This window comes from Bufo gargarizans, chromosome 2, assembly GCF_014858855.1.
Source record: "Bufo gargarizans isolate SCDJY-AF-19 chromosome 2, ASM1485885v1, whole genome shotgun sequence".
Taxonomy (NCBI): Eukaryota; Metazoa; Chordata; class Amphibia; order Anura; family Bufonidae; genus Bufo; species Bufo gargarizans.
In genome coordinates this window covers 716,616,590-716,628,866 of record NC_058081.1, presented here as the reverse complement: position 1 = coordinate 716,628,866, position 12,277 = coordinate 716,616,590, and the positions used below count along the sequence as shown (strand labels likewise).

The 12,277-nt window shown below is 42.4% G+C and overlaps 1 protein-coding gene across 1 annotated transcript in view; it reads left to right on the top strand.

The window, feature by feature from the left end:
- LOC122929132 (phospholipase A2 inhibitor and Ly6/PLAUR domain-containing protein-like) overlaps nt 1–11,863 on the top strand; it is a 53,168-nt gene extending 41,305 nt beyond the window's left edge. The window contains exon 5 of the mRNA XM_044282626.1: nt 11,189–11,863. Within this exon, the coding sequence (XP_044138561.1) occupies nt 11,189–11,379 (191 nt within the window). The 3' untranslated portion in view covers nt 11,380–11,863. The remainder of the gene's footprint in view (nt 1–11,188) is intronic.
- The last annotated feature ends 414 nt before the right edge of the window (nt 11,864–12,277 follow it).

Below are 12,277 nucleotides of genomic sequence, written 5' to 3'. Positions count from 1 at the left end.
ACTGCCTAAGGCAATCAACTCCCCCCTTATAACCGCCTTATGCGTCTCCCAGACGGTGGTGACAGAGACGTCGTCCGTGGAGTTCTCTACAAAAAATTGTTGTATTTTTGCCTTGATGTCTCTCACCACCTCCTCATCATCTAGCAGAGTTTCATTCAATCTCCATTGTCGAGAAGGCTGGGGTAATTCAGAGAACACCACGGACGTCGTGACAGGAGCGTGGTCAGACACCGTCATAGGATCAATGGTGGAGCTACTCACCAATCCAGCGTAGGTGTCAGTAATGAAAATATAGTCTAGCCTGGAATAAACCTTATGTGGGGCTGAAAAGAATGTGTAATCCAAATCTGTAGGGTGGGTCAGTCTCCAGGTGTCCAATAAATGGGCCTCTGCTAAATGCTTGTTAATCCTACCAATAGCTGCTTGAGTCAGTTGGGAGGAGTGATCAGAAGCATCCATTAGTGGGTTTAAGGCCACGTTAAGATCCCCCCCTACCAAACAAATACCCTCTGCAAAAGCAGTCAATTTAGACAGTGTGGACCGCAACCAAACCCCTTGACCCCGATTAGGGCTATATAGACTCGCTAATGTTACAAGTGTAGTCCCTATCTTACCTTTTATGAACATAAAGTGTCCCTCTGAGTCGGTTAGAGACGAAGTAAGGGAGAAGGGAACCCTTTTGGAAATGGCAATCCCCGCGCCCCTGGAAGCTTTGGCGTGAGAGCTGATGAACCACTGACTAAAGTAAGACTGGGAGAGTTTGGGAACATGACCTAGCTTAAGGTGCAATTCTTGAAAAAAACAGACGTCAGTGCGTCTCTTTTTCAATAGTCTGATTACCTGCGAACGCTTCTGAGGGGTATTGAACCCCCTCACATTAAACGAGGTACAGTTAACTGCAGATATCATGGTAGAGGTACATACAAGTATTTGCGTACGATGAAGAATGTGTACATGGACAGGAAAACAGGGGGAACAAACAGAATAACGCCTTGCTTTGGGCAAGTTCCTTTGTACCTTTGAGCCAGAAGGTTGCTAAAAATAACAACACGGGAACTTCTTCAAGCCCAATATGGTCAAAGGAGATGATGGAACTCCTTGCAGGAGCATAGGAACCACCGGTGACATGGTGGGAGCAGGCTGACATGTTCAGTGTCAGGCAGTACTACTCCTGATCACAAATCAGGGTTCCCGCCCCACAAAGTGTGCCAAAAAGGTATCTCATCTGTGTGGACAAAGCCACTACCTTGACTGCCGGAAAGAATCTGGCTATACATACATAACCGGGAGTAACAAAACATTATATGTACTCTCTTAGTACCAGCATAAAGAATGCATTGCAACCATAACTACTATGGGGTTCACCCATGCCAACAATGAGCGGATGCAACCGCTCAACATGTGCCTGAACGGCACTAACTTGACTTATTTTAAATGCGCTCCAACCCCTTAATAAGCATTCACTGAGGAGCCTGCATTAACAAAGACCCACATACGACCTGCTGAGAATGTTCAGGTAATTCTTTGTTTTGCTCTTGGGCCTTTCCTGGATGGCACCTTCGACCATCTGGAGCATTCAGGGAGTTCTGGGAGCGGGACGCCAGTGTCCGCCGAGGGCAGCCATGATGGTATGTCCTGTGGCGTGGTGTTAAGCAGCTCCTATGCCGCCGGCAGATCACTGGGGGTTCGAATAGTGCACCTCTTGCCGTCCCTGGAGAAAGTAAGCCCGAAAGGAAAGAGCCACTTGAAGGGGATCTTGCTGTGGCGAAGGATCTCGGTGACAGGTCTCAGAATTCTTCTCTTGTTCAGGGTTGAAGGCGCGAGGTCCTGGAACAGCAGAATCTTGTTGCCGTCGTATTTTACCTCTCCCCTCTCTCTGGCTGCTTTGAAAATAGCAGCGGTATCAACATACCGCAAGAGGCCGCAAACTACATCACGAGGGGGTTCTCCCTCCCTGGGTTTGGGTCGCAGGGAGCGGTGGATGCGCTCTATTGTGACTGCAGCCGCAGCATCAGGGCCCAGCAGGGATGTGAAAATGGCGGACGCAGCAGCAGGAAGGTCCTCATGTGGCACCGCTTCTGGCAGGCCTCTGAAGCGTACATTTTTGCGCCTGCTTCTGTATTCCTGATCTTCAATCAGGGCATAAGCGTGATCCAGGGAGGACAGGTAAGCAGAGCTGTTGTCTCCTAACACGCGAGTGTGTTCCAGGATGGCCCCTTGTGTAGATTCCAGTCTCTCGACTCTATGGCCGATGTGTTTAATGTCCTCCTTTATCTCAGTGAGCTCCTGCATCACCGGCTGTATCACCGACATGAGCGCTTGCTGCAGGAAAAGCTTTGAAATAGGTTCGGCTGCTTCAGCTTGCGATCCCTGAGAGCCCTCAGTAAGCGGGCTGTCCGCTCTCTCAGCTTCCTCCATGCCGTCCTCAGGATCCGGCGGCGCCATCTTAGGTCGCTCTGCTACCGGAGCTGCAGACCGCTTATTAAAGTATTTCTCCATTTCGGAGGGCCCCCGGTCTTGCTTGAGGGGTTCAGGACGGTCTTTGGGCAAATATTTGCAGATTTTCCCCATAATTCAGCAGTCAGTACGCGAAATAAACCACTTTGTGAGGCTATGGAGAGGAGAGCTCTTCTCACATGCGGCCGGTCAGGACGTCGGTCAAGCTCCGCCCCCCAATAGTAGTTATATTCTTGTACATAGGAGTAGTATTATAGTAGTTATATTCTTGTACATAGGAGCAGTATTATAGTAGTTATATTCTTGTACATAAGAGCAGTATTATAGTAGTTATATTCTTGTACATAGGAGGCAGTATTATAGTAGTTATATTCCTGTACATAGGAGCAGTATTATAGTAGTTATATTCTTGTACATAGGAGCAGTATTATAGTAGTTATATTCTTGTACATAGGAGCAGTATTATAGTAGTATTATTCTTGTACAAAGAAGCAGCATTATAGTAGTTTTACTCTTGTACAGTGGGAGCAGTATTATAGTAGTTATATTCTTGTACATTGGAGCAGTATTATAGTAGTTATATTCTTGTGTCTGGGAGCAGTATTATAGTAGTTATATTCTTGTACATAGGAGCAGTATTATAGTAGTTATATTCTTGTACATAGGAGCAGTATTATAGTAGTTATATGCTTGTACATAGGAGCAGTATTATAGTAGTTATATGCTTGTACATAGGAGGCAGTATTATAGTAGTTATATTCTTGTACATAGGAGGCAGTATTATAGTAGTTATATTCCTGTACATAGGAGCAGTATTATAGTAGTTATATTCTTGTACATAGGAGGCAGTATTATAGTAGTTATATTCTTGTACATAGGAGGCAGTATTATAGTAGTTATATTCTTGTACATAGGAGGCAGTATTATAGTAGTTATATTCCTGTACATAGGAGGCAGTATTATAGTAGTTATATTCTTGTACATAGGAGGCAGTATTATAGTAGTTATATTCTTGTACATAGGAGGCAGTATTATAGTAGTTATATGCTTGTACATAGGAGCAGTATTATAGTAGTTATATTCTTGTACATAGGAGCAGTATTATTGTAATTATACTCTCATACAGTGGGAGCAGTATTATTGTAGGTCTATTTGTGTGCAGTGGGAGCAGTATGACAGATTGACCCTGTAACCAACATGTTGTTCATCCATATGCTGTTTGGTCTTCTGTGTTTTATGTTTACAATATTATTATACATTCACATCATCATCTCATAAATCAGCTTTAGTTTTCTTTTTATATGGCTGCACAGAAGAAAAGTTTACTCATCATGTGTCACATTTCAAAATACAATGTAACCTGAGTTAATCAGGGTATTAGGTTTAGATTAGTAGTCCATGAACAAATATTTAAAGATACAATAGAAGACAATTGAGTGGCAGTATCATGGTTTGAAAGTAAAAGGGAGCATAAAGCAAATACCTAAATGAATGATTCACTACTAGAGATCACAGCATTCATGTTCTCTCAAAAATTTTATGTGGTATTTAGAGCTTGTATTGTATAATCAATCCTTACTTTAACAGCTCCATCTACTGTACAGGGTCAAAACTGCAATATGTTGTTCTTCAGGAGTGATTTTGACTTTCCACCTGTTCATAAATTGGTCTGTAGCTACACAATAGTCTTCTGAGAGGCAAAGCCTGGTGGCATTTAGACTATCTTTATGCCTCCCTCTACATATATATATTAGCCTCCTGCCTAGTGATATATTAACTTTGCCATACTTGGCTTGTTGGTTTTTGTTGCTATTGGATCTCTGCTTGAACTTGTTTGATATAATCTCTTGTGTTATAGATGACAAGGTGTTTGCATGGATTAGTTTAATTACAAAAGGTAAAATATGCAGCGTGCAAACAGTGCTGACTGTGCACTTCTGCATCTGAATGGTCTATGCAGGCCACATGCAGCCAACATACAGGTCTAGACCTGATTGCCGGGAAGTCTCAATTGGAGTCTTACTTGATTGCGAAAGTAGGAAGGAAAAGTAAGACAAAATACACTAAATAATACAGAGTATACTATATATTGTGCAAGAGGCCTTCCTGTCTGCAGGGGTCTCCTGGGATTAACCTGGTCATACCATTTCCTCAACAACCATATCCTACAGTTGGACCACAAAACTAAGAAGCTCACAGGAATTAACTTTTCCGTTGGGATGTTTACTGGACCACTGGAATAATGTGTTGGAGGGGTGAAGCTACTTATAGTACCAGCTCACACTGTCGATGCAACCCTTTATATTGTAATGTCTTCCTACTCACGTCTTATCAGTAGTCTGGGCTCAACACCATCCTGCTTCTCCAGGTGGGCACAAGTGTTGCTTCAGTTACTCAGCTGATTATTCTGTTATTCCAGTGATTCAGACCCTCTTGCCCTCCTCTGCCCTCCAGCAGCAGGCACAGCTTCCAGAGTCCCATGTCCTTCTTCTTCATTCAAGCCGTGGTCTGCATTTGCCAGTCATTCCTCTCCAGCCTGCCCTTTAGTAAGCACATGCTTCTCAGATCTTAAAGGGCTAGCATGTGCACCCTGATCTTCACTAGCCAATGGATCTCAACCCTAGGGTCCTTAAGGCACCTTCTTCTGTGGGAAGGTGCCTGAGCAATAGAGCTTTCTAGCTTGACAGTCATTGTATATGGTTTGGTGCTCTGTTTGTCTGCCTGTGTACCGACCTCTGCCCAATTCCTGACTCTCCACTGCCTGTCCTGACCAGTGCCTGATAAACATATTGACCCTCCACTGCATGCTTTCACCTTTGGCTTCTTTCACAGATTTGCACATACTCTTCCTGCCCCGACCTTGGCATCTTACTGACTGTAAGTTTTGCCTTTCCCTTCGGTGCTACACACTGGTGTCTCTTGACCCTTGTGGGTCATCCACCCCTGCCTCCTTTCTCCTGCTTTAGCTTTTGTACACTCCCATAGGGTGTACGTGCCTGCTGTTCCTAACTCTTAAGGTGCTAGTGCACACATGGCCTGATCTGTGCCAAGTCCATGGAAACATTCTCTTGGGTATTTTTGCACCTTCTCTTATTGTGTGTGATTAAAAAAGTTGCTAGTTTGTCTAGTTCCTGCAAGGGTGTGCATCTATTATGTCTTCTAACCTCCTTTGCCTAACCTCTGCTTAATAACCGTGCAATGCTTGCCCTGACATTGGCTTGTCCTCTGCCATACACCAGTGTCACTTGACCCACCTCGGTCAGCAACCTCTGAAAGCAGATTTTAGATGAATGTAGGAGAAGCAACCTGGTTGCCCCTGCAATGATATTCTGATCCTAGTATGTGGGTGTCAGGGTGAAAAACCAGGGGACCATCTTGACAGCGCGCTCAGGAGTAACCCCAAGTCAAGTGGCACAGTGGGTCCACACCCACCGCATTACCAATGTCTTACTAATGACATACATGGAAATTACAGTCACATTAAAGTATAATGATTAGTCTCGAGTCCTTGACATTCCAGTTCTCACAGAAGCTCCTCTCTCATCAGTAGAACGTCGTAACTTGTAGCAATTACTACTTGAAATTGATGTTAATTGTAAGATTTGTCATAGAAAAATGGTGCAATTTCTCAACAGATATTTGAATAAGTGTTTATACTGTATGTCAGAAAGACAATGTAAGATATGATTGAAACATGGCAGCTTTCAACCTCTTAATTATCCAAACACAGGGCAAGCCTGTATAATTATTAGTTTCTTACATGTGTAATAACTTCTTAAAACTTGAACATAGTTAGGGCTATAAATATCGACAAGCAGCCTGCGTCAGCTTCAGTAATGGATGACCTTGGGCTCCACCCATGCTTAAAGGAAAATTATATATTTTTTTCTTATTTTCTTTACATAATGGGAAACAATCTTATTTGATATACTGCAGCAATAGTTCCAAAGATTTTCTTTACAGCAAGATCTTGGACATAAAAAACGTGGTTTGTCAGGATTCGCTGCTTAGATTCAGGAGGGTCACGCCGGACCTCCCTCTGTCAGCACTCCTTCCTGAAACTAATCAATCTTAGCTGCCACCACTCGTCATATCAGGCTGACGAGACACCATTACATTGAATAACACCTAAGTACTCTCTGCAGCTGCTAGCATTCACAGGGTTAATAAGTCAATCTGGGTAACACTTCTTCTAAGGTCATAGGAATCATTGGAACACAATAAGGCTCTTATTAACCCCTTCACACCCAGCGCTGTAAGTGTACGGCTCTGGGCGGGTGTTTAGAGATGGTGCACGCTCCTGCCCACTGCAGGCACCATAGCCGCGGGTGGCCACCTTCTTCTTCTAGCAGACGCCCGCTGCTCATGTCCGCTATCGGCAGTAATGCCGATCGCAGACATTCAATCCCTCAGATGCAGTGGTAATTCCTGACTACGGCATCTGAGCGCTGCTGAAACCGAAAGTGTGCCCTTTCAGTTGCACTCTGGCTCCCCGGTGTGATGATCGGAGGAACCCGAGCGTGTATGCAGCAGTCCCTGTCTTTATAAATGACAGGAGGCTGCTGCATAGTATTTCCTATAATAGGAAACTAGTAAAATGATCATAGATTCCAATGCAAGTGCATTGGAGTCTTTGATAATAGCAATCAGATGATTGCATGTTGTAGTTCCCTGTGGGAACTATAAAAAAGTGTAAATAAAATAAAATGAATAAAAAAATAAAAAAAATAAACATGCAAATCACCTTTTACCAAAATAAAAATAAAAGAACAAAAAAAATAAAAAAAATACACATCATGGGTGTCGCAATGTGCAAAGTATAAAAATATAAAAATATATTCCCCATACGGCAAACAGAAAAACAGAAAAAAGCATCCAAATGGCCAATTCGACGTTTTTGATCGCTTCATTTTCTACAAAAAAATTAAATAAAAATAGATCAAAAAGTCATACACACCCAAGAATGGTATCAATAAAAAGTTCTGATCGCTCCGCAAAAAAATGAGCCCCCCATACAGCTTCATACACGTAATTCCCAAAAAGTTACAGGGGTGAAAATATGGCGAAAAAAAATTAAATTGCCCACTTTTTTATTTTTTTATCACTATCAAAATGCAAGAAAAACTATACATATAAGGTATCGTCGGATTCGTACTGACCTGTAGAAATTACTTTGTAATTTCATCCCATTTGGAAAATTTTTTCCTGCTTCCTACTACATCATATGCAATATTAAATGGTGGCGTTGGGAATTAAAAACTTGTCCCGCAAAATACTATGTGAACAGAAAAATTAAAACGTTATGGCTCTGGGAAGGCAGGGAGTGCAAGACGAAAATGCAAAAAAAAAAAACTTTAGGCTTTAAAAGGTTAAAGTGAAGTTTTAATATAAAAAAGAACAGTGCGTACAAACAATGAGGTTATCAGAGATAATATAGCATAAAATACACAGACATATACTGTACATACAGTGCAAAACAACAGTTTATAAAATAAAAGGGATAAAAACAGAACTTAATACGTTACGCAATGTTTAAGTCCGGTTTCCTGGGGAAGACAGAAATATTGGTCCATCAAGCTAGTGATCCCTAAAGAAATGCTTTTCTCCATGCATGTGTCAGCATCTTCCCCCATCACCGTCCCCCCCCCCCCCCTATGAACCTATGATATCAGAGGAGGCCAGGGAGTATGGTAATGACCTTTTATGACAGTTTTTACGACCACTTGCTGGAACCAAGTCTGCCTCAAAATCTTTGTATCGAAATATCTTTTCGGGTATTCACCTTAGCAATTTCATCTTACCTCCATCCACCCCATCCGAATGTCCAGCACACGTGCGTACTAAAGATGGCAAAGGTAATGGCAGGGTAGATGGAGTTATCTAATGGCTTCCTGTTACTGAGCTGAGATCTATTTGATTTTGATACCATAGAAGCATATACATGGCCTGTTCTCAGGGGAAAGCGCATGGCTCAAATATGGATTTGTTCACTTATTTATTTCATGTATATGGTTCATGTGTGACCTCCGATGGAAAAGACACTACCCTTTTCCTGCCCCCTCTAAAGGTTCTGGTCTGTATCACGCTGGTATCAAACATCTTCACACTTTATGATAGGGCTCTGGTTTCTATGAAGTTGTTTCATCTTACTGGTTTTTATTGCTACAATCTCCGGCCTGGAAGGACATGGAAGAGGTGATGACCCCCTACATGGAATGTAAAGGGAAGGGTTGCCTACTTCTAACAATAATTTTAGTATCTGGATCCCTCTATCACCACATGGTTCATAAGGTGTTCTACTGAAGCTTATGGGACATTGTTGTGAGCATGCTCTGTAAGATGTGCAGAGGTCACCATGCAGGGAGGAGGAGCAGAACTGGCTCCATCATCTACTGTCAATGGTGTGAACTTCAAATGTTATAAGAGAGGTGTTACACAGTACTGTCAGTTAGTAGAAAAGTTTTAGACATGTGGAAAAATTGTGTGTGGAAAAATGCTGCAAAGTAATGATGCTTTCACAAATAGAATTGTTAATAGTTTTTTTTTTATCAATTAAAAAATGCAAAGTAAATGAAGAAAATAGAATTCTATATCCAATCAATATGGTATTTAATTTACCTATTTGCCTTCAAAACATTATTGATTCTTACACTGACTTACAATTTTTGAAGGAACTTCTGTTTTGGGAAAAAAGTTTGAAGGACTGTATATACCTCTTAATGATATCATAAGTGATAACCGACATGGGTTTACCAAGGCCAGAAGTTGTCAGACTGATTTGTTTTTGTGAGGAGGTGAGTAGAAGCTTCGACAGAGGGGCGGCTGTGGATGTAGTGAGGTGAGTAGAAGCCTGGACAGAGGGGCGGCTGTGGATGTAGTGAGGTGAGTAGAAGCTTCGACAGAGGGGCGGCTGTGGATGTAGTGAGGTGAGTAGAAGCCTGGACAGAGGGGCGGCTGTGGATGTAGTGAGGTGAGTAGAAGCTTCGACAGAGGGGCGGCTGTGGATGTAGTGAGGTGAGTAGAAGCCTGGACAGAGGGGCGGCTGTGGATCTAGTGAGGTGAGTTGTAGCCTGGACAGAGGGGCGGCTGTGGATGTAGTGAGGTGAGTAGTAAGAGAGGGGCAGCTGTGGATGTAGTGAGGTGAGTAGTAGCCTGGACAGAGGGGCGGCTGTGGATGTAGTGAGGTGAGTAGTAGCCTGGACAGAGGGCGGCTGTGGATGTAGTGAGGTGAGTAATAGCCTGGACAGAGGGGCAGCTGTGGATGTAGTGAGGTGAGTAGTAGCCTGGACAGACGGGCGGCTGTGGATGTAGTGAGGTGAGTAGTAGCCTGGACAGAGGGGCAGCTGTGGATGTAGTGAGGTGAGTAGAGGCCTGGACAGACGGGCGGCTGTGGATGTAGTGAGGTGAGTAGTAGCCTGGACAGAGGGGCAGCTGTGAATGTAGTGAGGTGAGTAGTAGCCTGGACAGAGGGGCGGCTGTGGATGTAGTGAGGTGAGTAGTAGCCTGGACAGAGGGGCGGCTGTGGATGTAGTGAGGTGAGTAGTAGCCTGGACAGAGGGGCGGCTGTGGATGTAGTCTTTCTGGATGTTGCAAAGGCTTTTGATACTGTCCCTCATAGACGCTAAATAAGTAAAGTAAGGTCTAGGCTTGGAAAGTATAGTTTGTAATTGGATTGAAAACTGGCTGAAGGTCCGTGTCCAGAGAGTTGTGGTCAATGATTCCTATTCAGAATGGTCCTGGGTTATAAGTGGTGACCCCAAGGTTTAGTGCTGGGTTCTTTATTATTTAATTTATGTATTATTGATATTAAGGACAGGATTAATAGCACCATTTCTATTTTTACATATGACACTAAGCTGTGTAGAACTGTACAGTCTATGGAAGATGTCCATAAACTACAAGCTGACGTGGACAATCTGAAGTGATTGGAAATCAACTTGGCAAATGAGGTTCAATATGGACAAATGTTAAGTTCTGCATCTTGGTAGTAATAATCTCTGTACTTCATATGTCCTAGGAGATGTAACACTGGGAGAGTCCCTTATAGATGAAGGATTTGGGTGTCCTTGAAGATGGCAGATTAAATAACAGCACACAATGTCAATCAGCTGCTTCTAAGGCCACCAGAATATTGTCATGCATTAAACGAGGCATGGACTTGCTGGGGTCAGGGATGTAATATTATCAGCCTTACAAAGCGCTGGTGCGGTCTCATCTGGAATACGCAGTTCAGTTCTGGGCTCCAGTCCATAGAAAAGACGCACTGCAGCCGGAAAAAGTACAGAGGAAAGCGACTAAACTGATAAGAGGAATGGAGGGTCCTAGTTATGAAGAAAGATGAAAATAAATAAATGTATTTAGTCTTGAGAAGAGACGTCTAAGTTGGGACATTATTAACCTATACAAATATATAAATTGGCCTTACACAAAATATGATGAAAAACTGGAGAAGAAAAAGTTCAGTCTCCTGAGGTATCAAGGATTCTTCACTGTGAGAACTATAAATCTGTGGAATAGTCACACAAAATTTGGATTTGTTCAAATCAGAACTTTTTCGAAAATGTGGGTCAAATGGTCAAAAGTTTGGAATTGATTTACCCTTCCTTGGCTTTCTTTTCTTCCATTTTACCACTCTTTCTAACCCCCCCCCCCCCCCACACACACACACACACTATGACACTTGACTCATGCTGGTTGATAATAAGTGGGTGTCTTATATTTTATCTTGTAGGATCTACTATCACAGTGGCTGGTTGCGCCTCAGAGAGCATGAAGAAATCTGAAGGGAGGGCAGCGTTCCAGGGATCCTCAGTCACCGTACATGGGATGAAGAATACAAACAATGGGGAGTCTTTGAGAACCAACTCATTTCTGCTGCCATTCCTGGCTGTGCTAACCACTGTATCAATACTTTTACAATAGGGACATGACTTGACCATAATGACTTTTTGAATTCTTCATTGCATAGTTTTTATTTGTCCCGAGAACACCTTACTTATCTCTTGTAGACATACTGTTTATGTACTATTTACTGTTTATGTACTATGATTTACTGTTTTATAAAGTTTCCATGAAAAACAAAGACGTAGAACCTAAAGCACAGATTCACACTTCTATTTCTGTAGGACCACATCCAAGAAGCTTTGTATTCTTCCACAAATGGACACCATTAGTATTGTTGAGTGATGTAAGTCAATCTACTGGTATGATAGTTGTGAAGACGATAAGCATTGGCACAGAATTGTAACTTTTTGGACAGTCAGTACTTGTCCAGTCCTATGTATATGTGTACTGATACTACTTATACCATGCATTGCTATCAAACATAAAGAGTATGTAAGACGCAAATATAATGTGACAAATGTATATATTCTCTACAGATTTTTTCATTAAAAGACTAATCATAGTATAGTGTCACTGGTCTCCGTCATTACTAATACCACAGAACAGTATTGTAGTAAAGCTGAGTTTGTCATTTGACAAAACTTTTTGTCTTATGTTCTGTGGTACGGTATATAGTATTGTAATGTATGTAAACAGTGACTGCACCAGCAGAATAGTGAGTGCAGCTCTGGAGTATAATGCAGGATAAGTAATGTTTAAGTTAGGCTTTTCTCTTGTTCGGTTGTAAGTAATGTATGTACACAGTGACTCCACCAGCAGAATAGTGAGTGCAGCTCTGGAGTATCATACAGGATGTAACTCAAGATCAGTACAAAATAAGTAATGTAATGTATGTACACAGTGACTGCACCAGCAGAATAGTGAGTGCAGCTCTGGAGTATAATACAGGATGTAACTCAGGATCAGTGCAGGATAA